This window comes from Typha angustifolia, chromosome 14 (genome assembly GCF_048772165.1).
Source record: "Typha angustifolia cultivar Huaian chromosome 14, ASM4877216v1, whole genome shotgun sequence".
NCBI lineage: Eukaryota > Viridiplantae > Streptophyta > Magnoliopsida > Poales > Typhaceae > Typha > Typha angustifolia.
This window is the reverse complement of record NC_133252.1, coordinates 13,387,867-13,405,926: the sequence shown is the minus strand read 5'-3', so window position 1 is coordinate 13,405,926 and position 18,060 is coordinate 13,387,867. Positions and strand designations below refer to the sequence as shown.

The window sequence follows — 18,060 nt, the reverse complement described above, 5'->3', positions numbered from 1 at the left end:
TGTGTGAGAGAGATTATTCTTTGTACTCAAGATTGCTGATCAATGTCATATAGTTTCACAATCAATTCTGAGTACTTACTATGTTTGCCTGGTTTCTACATCAATGTGTGAGAGAGATTATTCTTTGTACTCAAGATTGCTGATCAATGTCATATAGTTTCACAATCAATTCTGAGCATTTCTCTGTACTAACGAAGGGGCGGATTGCAACACATTTTATTGAACACTTCATGTGGAAATTTATGTCAAATTGAAACCCCATCACCACTTCACCGGAGTTTTGATCTTTGTTCTTTTTATTATGTATCAAAAAAACAATAAAAAAACATTTCAAGGAGTACATTTCAGGGATGTATATATAATATCAAGTAGTAGTTGGGCCTTTCGGGGGATGAAATTATAAAATTGTACGCAATTTTTTTATAAAAATTTTCTCTTGCTGTCGGTGGTCACCTTTTTATTCGGGCATCAATTCCGCTGCTTTACCAATTCCGCTTCCCGCATCCCTCATCCCTACCCTCGTGACTACTGACACTTACTCATACTCAATAGTATCCAAACATACCTCAAGACTCAGAGACCTTTGCCCTCTTCCACAATCCTCTGAACGCCATGGATACCCACGCAGTTGAGGGCGACAGCAACGGCGGCGGGACCAGCATCCACATCACGGCTTTGGACGGTATCATCAACGTCAACTCCCTCTTCACCCTCGCCGCCTTCGTCGGCCTCGCCTGGAACCCCTCATCCGACGGAGCCAGCCTCGCGGACGGCGAGTGCTCCGCCGGTGACAAGGTGGAGGAGGACCTCGTTTCCTTCCACGTGTTCGCCTTCGCCTCCTTCCTCTTCTCCAGCCTCGTCGCGCTCTGCCTGAAGCAGGCGATCCGGACCATCCGGCCCCCCGGCGGCGCACGTGCTGCGCGCGTGAACAGGGCGGTGCTGCGCGGCGGGATCCTAGCGTGCGCCGCCGGGTCGGTGTTCGGGTGCGGGTTCCTGATGCTCGCGCTAGTCAACGTGGTGCAGGTTAAACTCGGGCGGCTCGGATGCGGCGGCGGCGCCAGTCTCGGCGCCATCGTTCCGCTCGTGACCCTCGTCCCCACCGCCATGCTGATCTACGCCGCCATTGTCTTCTACGCCTTCACTCGCTCATAATCCAATATCTCCCTGGATCTCGTTGATCTTTAGCTTGAGATGTGATCCGATCATATTGGAAACGCAATTTATTTAGCACTCTTTATATATTTCGCAGAATAGTTCGACAATATAAGAGGGGGTATTTGTAAACGTCTTATTTATATATTTCGTTCTTCTTTTGGAGTTACACTGACTGGCTTCCCTTTCTGATGAGAGATTTGATCTAAATTTATGGCGGATTTGGTGCAATTTTCCAACAGAAACCGCAAGTAATTAACAGTGTAATATATGCCAATAATCATAACGATGCACAACTGCAACAATCCACCAAACAAGATCAAGGAAACTTGGCCATAGTCGACTGCCAAACATCTACAAGATCCTTTATTGACAAAGATGCACAACTACACAGATGACCTTCAATCCTCGCTTTGGTCTAAGTAGAAGAGAAGGTCTTATAGTTCTACTCGAACATGCAAACCAAACTTTCTGGTTCCTAAACAGCACATCAGCAAAAAACCTCTTTGAAGTTTTGCTGCTCACTGCTACTATAGACAGTCCCTACCATTAGGCAATCTAATCCTAAAAGAAAGGAAAAGAAAACTAAAACTAAAACAAGATAACCGCATCTTTCGCTTAAGTAGATGCATCTAAAAGTTGCCTCCACTCATGAACAGATGCCACTCCTATAGTAGTTGGATCATTAACTGGCAGCAGTCTTATTTTAGTAGCTCCAAAGGGTACCCTGTCATCAAGATAAAATGTGATTTTAAGGAAAAAAAAGTACAACCAATTTGAGTATCCAGAAAAATATTGAACAAGAGAGCATTGTAAGTTTGTAACTATGAAACAATAAAATCTCATCACATAAGACAAACGATGCAGGAAAAAATGGTTTGCCATTTACTAAGAAACTAAGTGGCACAAAGTTGTGGATAATCATGGCAACAAATGGAGGACAAACCCCGATCATAGTGGACATAAAATGGAATCTTGTGCATCTTATCAAAGCCAACAATAGAAGGGATCTTGATATTGAAAAGATCTATCACAAGATCCTCAACTGTGAAATTAATAAATAAGCCTTCTGTCGTATCCAGATATATATCATTCTCTCTGGTGCAAAAACTAATGCGTAGTTTTCTGGATTAAAGAGAAACTATGACATCTCTAAACTCTAAAGCACTTCAAAAGTTGTTGATAAAGATTCATTTGCAGTCAGCCTTCGAAAAGCTACAAGCTAGCTAACCTATGTTCTTCGAATTAAATGACAACTCTCGAAAATAAACATAGAAAGCTATGTAATGTTCACAAGAAAAAAAAGATTAGATATCAACATTGAAGCGCCCAAAAAGTAATCTAGCATTCAAGTATGATGTACATTAAACAAAAGAGAAGTCGAACATCTCACAGACAGATTAATTAAGAGAATAAATCGTGAGTGGGAAGAATTTATTCAAGTGAAAAGAGTCAAAGACAACATTAAACATGACAACAATATTGCATGGATCCTGAGAAGAGCTTCAAATTACCTTCTTCCTTTCCTAATAGAGAGGACATCACGGTCAACAGTTTCATTAGTAATAGAGAGAACCTGAAAGTGCAATTTGGATAAAATAAATAATGTATCCTCGTATAGAACGGAACTGTAGATGATAATTAGATAAACAAATAGAATACTGATATCATACCTTGCCACCAATTACCTCTAGTGGCACTTGACTCATCCTCATCATCATTCTTGTTCTGGGAATTAGACAAACATGACACAAACGGACATGTCAAAATGCTGGACTTCTCTAAAGTGAAAAAGAAAGGTAAAACTAGAATTTTTTCTCGTATAGCCAAATCCTCTCATTGAAAACATAATCAATCAAAGAACTTCCAATCAATAACTCCAAATCAAAATCCATAATTCCCACTCGACTATTTTTAATTTTTATTTTTATCAGCACTTACACTTTTAGGATTTGCAGCAACATGCTTAGGCGGAGAGCTGCCATAGAAATCACGAGCACCGTAGTGCACGGACGACCCAAAATAAGGTGCCTCTGTTGATTCAGTGAGAAAATTTGGTTTCCCATCCTTGTTATATGTCGTCTGTTTCTTAGTTGGGCTCCCTTGAGATTTGCCATCTGGAAAATACATGGTAACATTTAAATATTGGTGGTCTTGATTATCTAGTGCCAGTTATCAAGAGGTATTGTAACAGCATTTAAATGTAACCTTTTTGTTTAACAAAACAGCGGGACAACAGCGAACACTTTCCATATAACTAAAATTCAATTATGAAAAGAATAAGAATCGTCTCATGAAGAAAGATGTGCTTATATGCTAAAACAAAGAAGAAAAATCAACAAACGAGAAGACAAAAATTTGTATATGATTAAACAAAATAAAATTGCAGGCAGCTGCAACTCTGCACTCCCCAATGTGCAAGAATTTCTTCTTATGTATGCACTCTTTAGCTGAAATAGAAACATACAACGCAAAGCTTCAAAGACTCTCTGAGGAAAAGAAACAGTCATGCTTAAAGGCTTCGTTGTAAAACAAACTATAAGCCAAGCAAAATATTCGACCAACAACAAACTACCGCTAGAAGAGTTTATTAAAGAAGCTGCATACGCACCGTGAGTATTCCCAATCTGATATTCACCTCTCTGCCTATTCAACGTCCAATACAAATCAGAAGGCGAAACGTCCTTTCCCATAACCTAACAATCATAAAACAGAGAACCGTAATCTCCAAACTTGCAATTCTAAACCCAGAAACACATCTAAATGCAATATAGAATCTTAATTCTAGCCCATGACAAACAAACCCAAGAAATAAATACCAAATAACTCCTACATCAAAGCAACAATAGAAAGAGGGAGAAGAAGTAATATACCGTAGAGGCGGGAGGGAAGACACTGCTGAAGTACCCAGAAGAGGAAGAGCCCCCCTTCACCTCCTTGCGCCCAAAGAACTCATCGGCAATCGAAGCGGCAGGCTTCTTACCGTCCATTGCGGAATTCCTCTCACCAAACCAAATAAAACAATTACACCTTTTTTGATCCCCCGGAGACCCAAAAGACCCAGAAGAGTTTAAAGGATAAGAAGCAAGAAGAGAGATTGGAGGGGTTGAGGAGGGATTATAGAGAGGATGGTCGGCTACGCTGTTGTTGCCTTGTGCCGTCCTTCTCGAGTTCCATGTGCCAGCTTTTAAAGACCTCCGGAAAAAGTTTGCTCGCAATAAATTATGAAAAAAAAAAACAAATAAAAACCCCTCAGAATCCTCGCAATTTTATTTCCAGCCCATAATATCTTTTCCACGCTATCCGAATCCGAGTTTCCATTAATGGAATCTCTCTCTCTCTCTTCTTTACGGTCGACGGTCGTCGTCTCCTTTTCGGCTTTTGGTGGTGGCCAGGGAAACCGATAAGCGCGACGCGGGCCCGCCAAGCTTCGCTGACACGTGCGGAGGTTCACGGATAACGAACGGCCATAACTACCCCATATCCATAACTACCCCCATCTCGTTATTACTGAGAGAGAGAGAGAGAGTGAGAGAGAGAGAGCAGGGGACGAAGTGGGGCGGGTATAATTGTGCATGGCCACCGTCAAAGGAATGGGAGTAGATTGCCTGCAAGGCTCGATGCAGGAATTCTCTGCATTTCGAGCGAGTATATTCGACTGGTGCTAGTTTTTATTTGCACCGAACGGTGCGGCTGCGCTGAAACCTTGGTAGATTGAAGAAGAATCCAAAGCCAACAGAGGAAATCTTGATCCGAATGATATGGTTGACCTGACTTTTGTCCAAGTGCGACACGTAAAACTTATCGTTATAAACTATATCTACTGAAGCATATACAATTGGTAAACAAAACCTCTTCTTTTTCTAGTGCATTGCATTGAAACAGTACATTCCTTTTCTTTTTTTTGACAATGAACAGCATATATGATTCCCTTCCAACTTGACATTCTCTTTTAACAGATTAATCTTTATTCCGACATACCATTATTCGCCGAACTTGCTCTCCTCCTACTCTCTCGGGGCAAAGAAAAGAAATAATTAAACACGCGCCTACGCCTTACATGAGTTATTGGTGGATAATATTTTGAAGTGAATGAGTGCCTGCACTCCACCATTGTAAGATACGGTATCTAGGCGTAATTGTGAACAAGATCTGCAAAAGAAACAAGCCACCATTGCAACTTGAAGAAAGCCAGCCAAGGTGCGATTCTGGAGCTCAAACTAGCATTGCATCTGGAGGATCATATCTCATCTATGCCTCCAAGTTGCAAGTATGCTGGTCAACGAAGTGAGTGTGATTGGCCTACACATGGCATCGATCTGAGTCATGAAGTCCTCATGGCTTTGTTCTTTCCTCTAAAAAGATATGCCAAGATAAAAGAGGACCCAAGCAAAGGTGGTCATCAATCGTGGATACCGAGATCTCTTCACATGCATGAGAATATATATATATATACACACGTATATATATATATATATATATATATATATATATATATATATATATACATAAATCTATCCATATATCGATCTTCTTCGATCATGGACATCATCCTTATCTCATTTCTGGATTCTACTTGCTTGCCCTGGCCATGGAAAGGTGCGTGAAATTTTATCCAACTCGGAACACAAACGAATCATAGTATCCCACGTATAGGTGTGAACTCATGCCACTCTTAATTTTCTTCGAGGAGATTTGATTCGCCTCATACGTGATTTTTGTTTTTTCCTTTTCCAAGTAAGACCATTAGTTTGTCTATTCCACCAAAATCTTAGGAGAATATAAAGTTGACTCGTCGACAGATCTCGCCCACCAAGGTATAGATATATGGGTACGTAACTAGTGACAGCCATCGCATAATATTATAGCTTACGTGTAAACAAATATTTCCAAGTATAGAGTTCAAGGTTAAATATCTAGACACCTGGTTCTCTCCACTTTATTATATATTGGATAGAGCACAATAGAGCTTTCCTGTTGGGGCATGATGAGCTCAGGACAATGGATAAGGTTTTGTTCTCGCATCATAAACATGGTTTCCCTGTTGCTTCTCATACTAAAATTTGTCGCATGCATGCTTTTATGTGGATGATATCCTCACCATTACTAGGGTTAATCCTCAGAAATTATCATCATATTATAAAGTAACTAGCAACCAAAAGGTTAATAAATAAAAGGAAGTCTAACTTTTACCTCCCATTTCTCTTGGGAGGACCACCCAACAGTGTTTTGAGTTTTGCCAAGGCTTCCTTCCCCTTTTCTTTTATTTTTTATATTATCTTGGAGTGCAAATCTCACTCACTAAGTTGCGTTCTCGTGATTAAAAAAATGTTTTGATTGTTTAATTGCTGGATGGAAGCGGGTCTCGTTTAGATCTATCCTAGTGTTATACCTTTGGGTACCCTAGATTCCATTACCACCTTATCTCAAGTTGTTCTTTTGGGAAAAGGGTGACTCTGACCGTGGGCTCTATTTGATTGGTTAGTCTAAGGTAGCCTAAGAAATCTTAGATTTAAGGGCCCGAAAGCAGGCCCTTAGACTCATCAATCAAGGTATACAATGCGTTGTGGCGTAAAGCTCATGCGCTCTAAATATGCATGAGAGCAGCTTCTCCCTTGAAAGCTTAGAATGCACCTTTAAGAATGAATCCATGCTTTTCTTCCCCCCCACTCTCTCCCTGTGATAGCCAATGCTTTTTTCCAATGCTTTTTTGGCAACTATGGAAATGCCGCAATGCTAGGATTTTTGCTAATGGTGCTGTTAGCATAGGCGAAGTTTTTAAGGTCACTATTTCAATGGCAATGCGGTGATGCATCTAGGTCCAGGAAGATCCCTAGGGATGTAAATTCTGAGGCTTAGTCCTCTTCATCTACTTTACTGCTTTCTCTATAAAAAAAATAAAAATAATAATAATAATAAGATGGAGTGGATATAAGGATAGAAAGGCAAGTCCTTCTCCTATAAGGCTATAGTGGTTGTTTTCTTTGTAGTTGTCATGGGGACTCCATGATGCTGGTGGAGAGCTTCTGGTGTCATGCAGTGATGCAGATGCTTAAGTTGACGAGACTTAAAAGGTTAGCCAATGGAAGGATCGAATGAGAGCCCCACAAATAATATGGAACATCAACCAGCCGACCTTCTCCACACTCAAATCGTACCTCTTTTTGGCCACTAGTCTCTCTGACTAATAATACTAATAATAAAGAGATTGCCTTCATCTTCATGAGCTTTTGCCTTATTTTGATGCTAATGGATACTAATCACCAAGTTAACAAGGCATGACTAGAACTTAGCTCAATAGATTAAGGACGTCGGTCAGTGTTAGAACCTTTAATGAGGGTGTTACTATTATCTTTAGTGGTTCTTGATAGCATTTCTATCCTGGGCCACGTCCCATTAGTCTCTCAGATATAACGAGAACTATGGGCCACGTCGTACTATCTTATCGGTCTAGATTGGCCTATTCATAAGGCCTACCATGTGAGTCACCATCAGCCCAAATCAACTAAAAATGAAACTTTGCAATATTCATCTGAAACCACTTTATATTTTGCTTCTACTGTGTGTATATTTATTACTCCACTCTTAAATTTTACTTTTAATTATCTCAAAAACATATTGAGTTAATTTTCACCTAATAACAACTAACAGAACAAGAAACCCTAATTTGCCCTTAAAATTTTATTCTCCTTTTATTATTTTAGATTAATCTATAAAAAGCTTACTTAAAGATTTTAATAATCTACACGGTAACTGTTCATTAAGAAAAGTAACAGCAGTGAGTGGTCCTAATTGAGAGCCGGGGATCTTGGCTCTTGAAGTCTAGTAGAGCCAGACACTACTAGAAATAAAGAAGCACGAGGTATGGCACTGAGTAAATAATCATCATCAATAATTGAGTCATTGTCATGCATATACTACTCTAAAGTGGGTGCTTATCCCACCCCCAAGTCTTTTGGAGACTTAGTAATTAACAATTAGCAGAACTTTCATGGGAAACAGTAATCAGAATAGTTTTAAAACTGCTTCCATTGTTCCAGCCATCCCATTCTTACAATTAATTGATCGTAAAACCGCAATTCCGGTAGTTTGGGAGCGCATTCATATACAAACATTAAGAAGAGAAATAGCTTTAGCTTGCCAGGAGGGCACGCACTAATTAAGGATGGAGTCGATCTTCCACTCTGCTTCTTGCTACTGTAGTAATTATTCAAATCCAATATGCAAGTGTGGGCCCCGTTCCATCCTGTTGCTACGCGCCACGTCAGGTCGTCGCAGCGAACCAGATCGAAGCCTCCAAATCCATCGGCCACGTCACGTCCGGAATCCGGAGAGGGAGAGGGAGAGGGAGATAGGATGAATTATTGCATTAACATATAACGACAGAGTTTGGAGTCAGGAAGGCTCCGTATTCCATTGGTCCAGCAGAAGGTGGGCCCCACTGGAAAACAAAAGAAAATAGAAGCTTCGGCGTCCGTTGGAGACGTGAAGGGTGGGGAAACGCGTGGTAAGCATGTCCGTCGCACTTCCTCTAGAAAGGAAGGGTTCGAATAGGAGGACGAGTATGTAAGTTTCATAATAGTTTGTTATTCTAGAATTAGTTTTATTCTGCTTACCACTATTTTTGTATCTCCGATGTGAGATCGATGTTTCTTGTGTTCCCACGTTTAAAAAGATACCTCAAAGTCGCCCAAGTCTTCGTTCCTATAAATCTATAATAACCCCTTGTGTTTTAGGAGGTCCCCTTGGCCAAAGCATAGACATGGATTGCCGCAAGCTAAGTGTATTCCTTCTATTGCTCTTCGTCTCCATACAGTTTCACATCTCCAGGGGAGCAGAAGCCAGGCCAATTCCTTCCGTAGAGCAAGGAAGTAAGAAAGAGCAAACAACTTGGGCGTCTTCATAGATCGTCCATCTCTTTTTGTGCCTTTTGGATTTTGATGTAAATTTGTTCATTAATTTGTGCCATGGCATGATGCAGGATATGTGAAAGTGCTGGAATCTCTCGGAATTGTGTGCTTGTGCTGTGATGGAACAGCAGGGGAATGCAGGAGTAATTGGGAGTCCACCTGTGAAAAGCTTGACTGCCATCCTTCTAAGTTTTTGTGATGTAATTAGTGTATTACTGTTTGCTCGCTCCCGGTAGCACAGTCTATGCAAATAGGAGTTCGGAGTGATGAATAGCTACTGCAAAAGAACACCTTTTGCTACCTGCTTAATTGTTGAGTAGTTTACAGTGTTCTTAATACTAACAATGGTGTGTATGAAATGTGAACTTGTGGGAAAAAGAGTGGAACATATAAAAAAAGCAGGGTGGAAAAGGACTAGATGTTAGTTGTCGTCGGCTCTTTATTGTGGTCATCATGCATGACATCCTTCTTGTTATCTTTATTTATCTGTAGGAATTATTTTATGGCGAACAATTTGTCGAGCTTTTAATATTAGAGATAAGGTTTACTAGGTCTATCTTTATTTGTGAACGCTTATTCTCGCCAAACGTTAGGTGTGAGAATTTCGAAGAGAAAATATCATGATTCGTGAGCATGGCAGAACAGCAGTAGCGTGTCCTGTGATTAGGCCAGAGACTTGTTACTAAGTGCAACTCAATTAGCAAAGATATATAGAAGATTTCAGGGTTATGAAATCAGAAGTCAGATAATTATCAATTTGACTGTTCTCAAGATCCTGGATACCATTTTGACTTCTAAACTGTAGGGGAAAAAAATATTTATACATAGAGACTATAAATGCATAGTAGTCCAACAAAGCTGCTTCATCAATAATGTATAACTGCTACTACAATGGATTTCGGATTATAGAAAGTCATAAATTTGAATTAAATAGTCTATGCCATCAATATCCTTTTAAGAAAAATCCTAGACGTTTCAATATTATGCCAAAAGGCAAACTGGATCTTCTCTGTTCCACCACATAAAACTACAGAATGCACCAAGAAAATTCAACAAAGTCTTGCGACCCAGACTCTCAAACAATGTGCTGTCACTTTAGCTGAGCTATTTGCCCAGTAAATGTAAGAACCTAATACTGCATCAGCATAAATAAAAGCATGGAGTGGACAACATGACATTACTGCAAGATCTAAAAGATTAACAGAATACAATTTTGGCATACTCCTGAAAAATACTGATCCAAATTGTATCATGAACATCAGTATCAATAGCATGCAGCTCATCTGCACATATTCCTTTCAAGGGAATGAACAAAGAAACCAACTTGGCATATAGAAGCATGTGCCTCACAAATAGCACAAAACTCTAAAATACAACAGTGTCCAGCATCGTCCCCAGAGTCTGCACTATGTTTGATGACATCAAGTTTGAGACATGCTCCTCCAGATGTTTTTTAGCATCTTGCCGTCCTACATTTGCAATTGCAAGCTTCTCAGGTGGTAGCTCGTCCTCCTCCTGCACCGCTTTGTTATATTTGATGGCCAAATTCAGCATTTCCTGCTCATAATTCCATTGTAATAGTCAGACCATCAAGAACATATTTTAATCAACTAACAAAGTTTAACTGTTGAAACATGCTATAAGCCAACAGCTTCAGGGAAAAGAATACAACTTATATGCAGCGTGTAGAGACCAAGACCTCAGTAGGCATACCTGCACAGTCTGTTCATTAGTTTTCGAATGTGTATCAAATCGTCGCAGCATTAGACCATCAGTCCACTTCTTTTTATGCAGGTTCAGCAGCATCTTTTCCTCAAGTTCATTCTTACGATAATTTATGGCTATGGAGTAGTAATGTCGGTTCAAGCCATGAATCAATGCCTGGAAAAGCAAAGAGAAGGGTTTGCTCATAATGTGATATACAAATATTATATCTACAGTTTTCTATACCAAGGATACCTGAATGGATGGTTTGTTCAGGTGTCCAACATTGGATGTAGTCTGGCGAGGCTCTTGGCCTAGCATCATTGTCTGAGGGTTGATCAAGCGAAAAGCATCTATGACCACCTTCCCTTTCACACTCTGGATTGGGTCTACCACAACTGCTACTGCCCTAGGATTCAGGGCTTCAAAGCTCTGCATAAAGCAAGTATAAGAATCAAGCTAGATGTCAAGTTTCAAGTAATTCCACAAAATCTTGGGGTCAAAATCAGGATTTCAAATAACCCTTTGTACATCAACTCATAACACAATCAGAGAAAAAAAAAACAGGAAATAAACATAACGTGTTTTTGAGGAGACAACAAATGGAAGACACACACCTGCTGTGTATTTATGTCAACACCAGAGAGCCAACAACCAAAGCCAGGATGAGAGTGGTACCAGCCCACCACCATTTCAGGTCTGTACAGTTACGAGAATATTTATCAAATGTGCTGGGAGGAATACTGAACAAGGATAATCCGCAATATCAAAAGTATTTGTTATTTTGCAGAGCATTAAAGGAACTTCAGCATCCATAGAGTATAGAAAAAGTGAAAAACACAAAAAGGTTGCAAAAATGGTCTAGACACTGAACGGACTCAGCAGTCGCAAAATGGATAAACAACTGACTGCTAGTTCTAGAAACCCGCAATACATATACCAGTCAGGATCCCAACGGGTTGCAGGGGTCATGAAGAAGTCTCTGAAACGAAAAAGGATGCACATAAAAGTCTAGACACAAAATGGATGTGCCAGTTGGACTAGTGAACCCACAACTGGCTGCTAGTACTAGAAATCTGCCATTTATCTACCAGTCTGGATTCCACTAAATCCTATATAATTTTTATTTATTAATACGGTCATAAAGCAGCTCTAAGACCTCAGGTAGCTAAAAAACCTATCAATAGCCATCATTTCTTCCAAGTTGATCATAATTTTAATCTTCATCACCACCAAACCCTAAACGACCACACAAGATTTCTTCCAAAATGGTCCATCAAGAAACATAGATCACCCTGGAAAACTTAATTCGCAAGTTCCCGCCATGAATTGCTCCTGATACTGATTAGATAATATACTCAACATAAATATGGCTAAATGAAGTGGCAAATAATGTGGACATATAAGGTTTATCCACAGCGACCCACTAGGCAATACGTCTTTGTTAATCCATTCTTTTCAGCCAAAGGAGTGTTTACTCTCGTAATTACACCTGTAGTCATAACAAATTGCAAGTAAGAGGATTTGTTCTGAGATTGGTGCTTATACAAAAAGCAAGGCTGCTTGGCTAATTGAACTAGACAGCATAAGTGAATTTTCATGGCTTCGTGATGTTGTTGTAGTCCAGACTTCAGATAATAAAAGGTTTGTGTTATGAAATTATTCAGACTATGTCTATTCTTCATTTCTCCTGCCACTCCAAATACTTTTAGCAAGCTAAACGGACTAATCCACAAGAAGTAACAGCTAGATTGCGTCAAATGGCAGTGGTTCTATAATACTACTAATTGAAAAAAGGAGACCATACAATCGATCGATTTGATAAAGGTAGTATCAAAGAGCCCCCAAAAGACAAACCAATGTAAGAGGGGAAGTCTCGATTCTCGAATACCTTCCAGTCTGCTTGAGCATATCTAGCATGTTGGTCTGGAACACGTGATCGACGGCCTCAACACTAACCCCCGTCCCGCTCTGCGGCATCGCAAAGACATCGACGACGCGTACGGTGTACTCATCCACGAACTCACCAAGCATTAGACCCATCACCTCCATGGGAACGCCAGCCCTTCCTGCTCGATTCGTTTCTCTTCTCAACACATTTCGGGAACCCTAATTGATGCAGATCCGAGAGGAGAAAAGGAGGAGAAGGGGATCTTACCGTGCTTGAGCATCTTGAGGAGGGCAAGAGAAGAGATGTAGACTTGCTCGGAGGAGTCGAGGAGAGGGGAGTCGGCAGGCGGATGCCCCATGCCGCCGGCTCCAAAGATCCGCTGCAATCTCTCCATGGCTGCTTAGTTCGAGTTGCCTTCGCTTCGCCTTCTTCGGCGCTTCGGTGCGCTTTTAAGGCCTTAACGTGGGCTGCAAGTTTACTTGAGTGGATTCGGGTCCATAGCCTTCTCCCACGCCACTATTTGTAACCATTAATCGGATCTGCATTAGCTAATACGATTAGCCGATCCGGAATACCATCCGTACGGGTCAGACATATACATATTGTCAATTAAAGTAACTCCAGCGGAGGTCCAAAACACTAAATTTAGAGTCCAGCGAATCGAGCTTCAAATAAGGCTTGGAACTCTAAATTTAGAGTCCCATCCAAAAATTTAGAGCCCTACTTTAATACTATTCAACTTTGCATTACAAAAGCTTAATTCAAAATTCAAAATTATATCATATCCTTTATTAAATAATATAATTAATTACATTAAATATGTAATTAATTTTTAATAAAATTAGTACGGTTGAAAAAATCTAATCGACTTTTAAAATGAGTATAGTATTAAATATTTTAAATAATTTTAAATTTTAGTTTTAGTTTTGTGTAATATAATTTTAATCTGTTTAATTAAAATAATATTAATTAAAATTATTTTAAAAACTATTGAATATTAATTTTTAAAATTGATAGTTTTCTAACGCACTAGGCTCTTTTATTCTGGGCTCCAAATATAGGATGAGATTTAGAATTCCCAAAAAGATATCAGTCTGATCTGTATAATAAGTATGTATATGTATTTATTCATAAATATTTTTCTATTTATAAAAAGCTAAAATTGTATTGATATTTGACTGATAAACTGATCCGAGAACAGAGACGATCCGAACTAACACAGCAACACATTCTTCTATGCGAGGGAAATAAGGGTACACAACCTCAATTCATAGACAACCTCAAAATATGGACTATTTGCATCTCAGTGCAAACTACTACTGAGACATTACTGGAATAGAACAGTATCAAAATTCACAAGCTCACATTCACAAATTCCATATACTTGTTACAGCAGAAAAAAAGCAGCTAGATATGTCACGAAAGTTAAAAGCACCAGATATTGTCAGTTCGGAGAAACTGTAACTTGTTTACCAGAAGTACTTAGATTAGTTCACTGAGTTAAATTTCTTTCTAGTTACATCAGCACATGTAATAGTAGTACTAAAGCAGCGATGGCATGACCAGATGAATAACTCAAGTATGAAGATAATTAGCCGCCATCATCAACTCCAGTGTAATTTCAGGTTCAATGTGGAATTCAGTCTCCTTCCCACTGTAATAGAAAAGAGCATAAATGAGAGAATAAGAAATGAAAAACAAAAACGAATAATGCTTCAGATAGCATAAACATCAAAAGAATCATACATCAGATTGACCTTGAATGAGGCAAGCATGAATAATAGAAGCAGTTAGTAGTTTTGGAAAAGAAAACTTGAGGTGGGAAAACAATCAACCAATCATTCTAGAAGATTCTGCTTGGTGCTTCTAACTTCATCGAAATCAGGAAACAACTTAAAAGTAATTCAAAGAGCAAATATCTAACTGCCAAGAGCAATCTATTCGGAGCAGTTAGCTTCTCTATGCATCAGTAAATATTTTTAACTCTCAATCAGTATCTAATACATGAACTTGGCCTTATGAGATATAGTACACATCGGCCTGCAGTATATTTCATTCCAGCCTACTCTTAGTACAATACAACAGTACAAATTGGATTACATCCAAAACCAAATTGCAGCACCGGTGAGTCAAATTAGACATCAATAGAGCACTGAATATTCCATATGCAACAACACAATTAATCCCTGACCAAATCAAGAGTTACCAAAATTGCGAAACTAAAAGGAAACAAATGATTATCTGGTAAATTTTCATGTCTACATGCTTTCTAGTAAACACAGAAAAAGAAGTTCAATCTTAAAAATGCTTTTACCACGTAAAATCTGGCAAATAAATTACTTCTTACATTTTTGGGGCTCATCATTGTAGAATTCTTTTTTACATCGCTTTTACTTCTAAACAAAAGCGTTAGAAAATGGAACTATGGAGCAGCACATACTGTTTCTAATGATAAAATCATGTAACTTTATGATGCTTCAAGTTGTGATATAGAACTCTTTCTTATGCTTAGACTGCAATGACACAATGCAAATTTGCTAGCACTGAAAATGAAAGCATTTCTTTAGCTATGGATTTACTAGAAAAAATAAAATAAATAAAATAAAATAAAACAGAGGATGCTATATCAAATGACAAACGGGCCAAACCAACTCATCTACATAGACACTCATCAAATTTGAAGGTGCTGCAAGATGTTACCCGTCACCCAGCAGTACTAAAATTTGACATTATGATTGCCATGGCCCAAGGGCTTTGCTAGGATTTTGGACATCTTTTTCCCCTCAAGAAGAGGGTGTTTCTTTGCTTTCCTCCCCTCTAGTCTCCTACCTTACCTGGCTAGGGGAGTGACTTTTCCCCCTCTTCCTTCTTCCCTCTCTCTTTTTTCTCCAATTCCTCATCTCCTTTTGTTTCCCTTGTCCACCACCACTCCTTGAGTCCCTGTCATGGTTTGCAATGGTGCTTTGACCGAGGTGCAGCAGTAACTTGGTTGTCGGCTGCCTGTTATAGTGTCTTGACCATCTTATTGTTGTGGGGATTTGTGGATCTGAGAGAGATTGTCCTCTTGTTTTGGTGTTATTATTGGCTTTGCTTCATTTCACTAGTCAAACTCCTATATTCTTTCTTTGCTTTTGATTCCCTTGGGTTCTATGCTATTTGTTGCAGGTTTATATGTGTTGGGTCTTCTAGTAGTCTCAACAGAGCTAAGTGCAATTTTAAAGGGCTTCTAATCTATCAAGCCTCTTGCTGTGATATTTATGGTGCCGTCAATGATGGCTAAGTTGGAAGTTTATTCCTAGGGTTATTTTCCTACCCCCTTCTGCTCCTTGTGGTGCATTACTACTTATATCTGTAGGTATTCATTTATTACAATGCTTTATTATTGTTTGGTCTGTGTTCAACCGAGTGTGGAACTTGTATCTCAGGCTATTGCCCTATATCCCTTTACCTTTTTCATGTATCTGGTTGTAATTAAATGATCAAAGCTTAAAAGAATGATCAATGTACAGATTCTCTCTTAAAGAAAATTGATGTGAATGACCGTGTCTTCGACATCCTATTCAGTTTGATTATCTATGTCATTGAAACAAAGAAGTTATGTCTCTGTTTTATTTTAGGATTCCGAGGATGAGACAGCCGATCCTAACATAATTTTTGAGGAGCCGGATGACGAAGCCTCGTAATTTGATAAAGATGTCTCCGACGCGACCGGACTGAAACTCTTTTTCTTTTTTAGTCATTTCTTCCCGTTCGAGCCAACCATAAACAAAGCTTAGAATAAAAGCTAAGCTAACTCTCTCACGGTGCGGAATGACATGATCTTCCAACTGAATGAATAGGAGATAAAAGAACAATGTAAAAGCAGAAGGTTCATCCCGTCATCATACTGATGCATGGTTGAGATCCAATTTTTGCGATGCGTGCAACTAAGGAGTGAAGGGTGGTTTGACGCCCGTTGCATAAGCAGTACTAAATTTTAGACTGTTGAGACAATTTGCTGTCACCTCAATTCAGTAATTTGCCCCATGGTTTTGAATGAATACATTTCAATCCTCAGAAATTGTCCAGTTTTCGATTTCTCTGCATTGGAAAAATCAAAGAGGATGCTACCATGTGCCAAACAGCCCAAACCAACTATCCTACGTAGCCGACCATCAAATATGGAGGCACTGGCAAGATGTTATCCAGCAGTTCTAAATGGAATTGAGCATATCAAGTGTACAATATAGCAGATAATCACAGTCCACAATGAACACCAAAATAGCAGTAAGTATACCGGATAATCACATCCGAAGGAACGGAAGGGATCGTACTTATGGCTTGACCGAGATCCCTAGCTGACACCCAGGGTCTCAGATCCACCACCATAACCTAAACATTCTACATGCTATATCTTCCTTAGATTTTGCTTGCCTTAATCAGACTATACCAACTCGAGAACACGTAATTAATTAACTTATCTCGCTAACCTGTGTTGATACCCAGATCCCTCAATCTATCCCAAGAGTCGTACAAGTGTACAACGCACAATCGAACAATTTCATGATAAAATCAAACAAATCAAACTAAAACGGACAAGAATTGGAGTACAGAGAGACCAGAAACCTGGCGTATTGGAGAGACCAATAGAAGTACTGGCAGATCTTCTCAAGAATCGGGGTGCTAATCTCGGGAAAGGTCACCTCTCCATGCTGCGTCTCCGCAAAACTACCTGCCGTAAGAGATCCAAAGCAACGATATCTCCGATCAGAAACTCTAATCGCGAGCACGGAAAGCGAATCGAGAAAGAGACGGGGCGAAGAATAGAGGAGCGTGGCTCACCAGGAGAAGTGAGCATGTTGCGAATGGTGTGAGAGACCATGGCGGCCTTCTTGTCGATGATGAATTCGAAGCCCTCGGCGCTTATTAGCTTGACGGTGTCCTCCTTCTTCATCTCGCTCTTCTCCTCTCCTCCCAATCAAGAAGGCGAGCTTCGAAGCTGTTCCCTGGATCGCTCCGAAGGGAACTATACCGGTGGTTTACCTCGTACTTTAATGCGTGTAGATAAGAGCACCGAAGATGACGAAACCAACGGCAGAGATTATATGGATTTTTTTCTGATCGATGTTCACAACGGATTTGGATCGGATTTGAAGACGTTACACCAATCAAATATTTGGGTAATTACTAATGGAATTTAACACTCTATTAGCCTTTAATATGCACCTCCTAAATTTATTCAAAGCTCACTCAAAGGCAAAACATAAGGAAGATGTTAAAAATTTCCTCAATTCTACGTCTACATTTGCACTTAATCCCGAAAGTATATGAGTTAGATCTAATTAAGTAGTTACTAAAAGAATTAAGATAATAAAATTAGTTCCATTGTAAATTTAAAATATTAGAGTCAGCAACGTGGCCCGC

The 18,060-nt window shown here is 39.5% G+C and overlaps 4 protein-coding genes and 1 long non-coding RNA gene across 6 annotated transcripts; 2 read left to right on the top strand and 3 right to left on the bottom strand.

The window, feature by feature from the left end:
- The first annotated feature begins 469 nt into the window (after positions 1-469).
- On the top strand, positions 470-1,321 carry LOC140775837 (uncharacterized). The gene has a single exon (XM_073119295.1). The coding sequence runs from the start codon at positions 613-615 to the stop codon at positions 1,150-1,152; it is 540 nt and encodes a 179-aa protein (XP_072975396.1). The 5' UTR covers positions 470-612; the 3' UTR covers positions 1,153-1,321.
- A 169-nt stretch (positions 1,322-1,490) lies between these two features.
- Positions 1,491-4,478, bottom strand: LOC140775838 (uncharacterized). Its single transcript, XM_073119296.1, has 6 exons — positions 4,026-4,478; positions 3,764-3,848; positions 3,094-3,269; positions 2,826-2,880; positions 2,667-2,728; positions 1,491-1,879 (listed from the first exon to the last, which is right to left on the bottom strand). Exons 1-5 carry the CDS (start codon positions 4,140-4,142, stop codon positions 2,712-2,714), a joined length of 450 nt encoding a protein of 149 aa, XP_072975397.1. The 5' UTR covers positions 4,143-4,478; the 3' UTR covers positions 1,491-1,879; positions 2,667-2,711.
- Positions 4,479-8,586: 4,108 nt separating this feature from the next.
- On the top strand, positions 8,587-9,362 carry LOC140776164 (uncharacterized). Of its 2 annotated transcripts, none has more exons than XR_012106840.1 (3): positions 8,587-8,718; positions 8,889-9,023; positions 9,134-9,362. It is a non-coding gene; the product is annotated as an uncharacterized lncRNA (long non-coding RNA). The 2 variants fall into 2 exon arrangements; XR_012106841.1 differs by having other exon boundaries at positions 8,696-8,714.
- Positions 9,363-10,252: 890 nt separating this feature from the next.
- LOC140776162 (26S proteasome non-ATPase regulatory subunit 14 homolog) lies at positions 10,253-13,154 on the bottom strand. Its single transcript, XM_073119775.1, has 6 exons — positions 12,925-13,154; positions 12,658-12,835; positions 11,384-11,465; positions 11,022-11,198; positions 10,776-10,943; positions 10,253-10,619 (listed from the first exon to the last, which is right to left on the bottom strand). Exons 1-6 carry the CDS (start codon positions 13,049-13,051, stop codon positions 10,428-10,430), a joined length of 924 nt encoding a protein of 307 aa, XP_072975876.1. The 5' UTR covers positions 13,052-13,154; the 3' UTR covers positions 10,253-10,427.
- Positions 13,155-13,989: 835 nt separating this feature from the next.
- Positions 13,990-17,693, bottom strand: LOC140775795 (uncharacterized). Its single transcript, XM_073119231.1, has 3 exons — positions 17,479-17,693; positions 17,263-17,368; positions 13,990-14,311 (listed from the first exon to the last, which is right to left on the bottom strand). Exons 1-3 carry the CDS (start codon positions 17,588-17,590, stop codon positions 14,233-14,235), a joined length of 297 nt encoding a protein of 98 aa, XP_072975332.1. The 5' UTR covers positions 17,591-17,693; the 3' UTR covers positions 13,990-14,232.
- Positions 17,694-18,060: the final 367 nt, after the last annotated feature.

What these genes read in the sequence shown, in the direction of transcription:
- LOC140775837 (XM_073119295.1), top strand. Translation starts at nt 613, where the DNA reads ATGGATACCCACGCAGTTGAGGGCGACAGCAACGGCGGCGGGACCAGC.
- LOC140775838 (XM_073119296.1), bottom strand. Translation starts at nt 4,142, where the DNA reads ATGGACGGTAAGAAGCCTGCCGCTTCGATTGCCGATGAGTTCTTTGGG. An exon ending in TCAGATTGGGAATACTCACG is followed by an intron (nt 3,270 to 3,763) that starts GTGCGTATGCAG and finishes TGTATTTTCCAG; the next exon opens with ATGGCAAATCTCAAGGGAGC. An exon ending in TTGCTGCAAATCCTAAAAGT is followed by an intron (nt 2,881 to 3,093) that starts GTAAGTGCTGAT and finishes TCTAATTCCCAG; the next exon opens with AACAAGAATGATGATGAGGA.
- LOC140776162 (XM_073119775.1), bottom strand. Translation starts at nt 13,051, where the DNA reads ATGGAGAGATTGCAGCGGATCTTTGGAGCCGGCGGCATGGGGCATCCG. An exon ending in CCTCAAGATGCTCAAGCACG is followed by an intron (nt 12,836 to 12,924) that starts GTAAGATCCCCT and finishes CGAATCGAGCAG; the next exon opens with GAAGGGCTGGCGTTCCCATG. An exon ending in TTGACATAAATACACAGCAG is followed by an intron (nt 11,199 to 11,383) that starts GTGTGTGTCTTC and finishes TGCTTTATGCAG; the next exon opens with AGCTTTGAAGCCCTGAATCC.
- LOC140775795 (XM_073119231.1), bottom strand. Translation starts at nt 17,590, where the DNA reads ATGAAGAAGGAGGACACCGTCAAGCTAATAAGCGCCGAGGGCTTCGAA. An exon ending in CAACATGCTCACTTCTCCTG is followed by an intron (nt 17,369 to 17,478) that starts GTGAGCCACGCT and finishes CTCTTACGGCAG; the next exon opens with GTAGTTTTGCGGAGACGCAG. An exon ending in TGGTCTCTCCAATACGCCAG is followed by an intron (nt 14,312 to 17,262) that starts GTTTCTGGTCTC and finishes TTTCTATTACAG; the next exon opens with TGGGAAGGAGACTGAATTCC.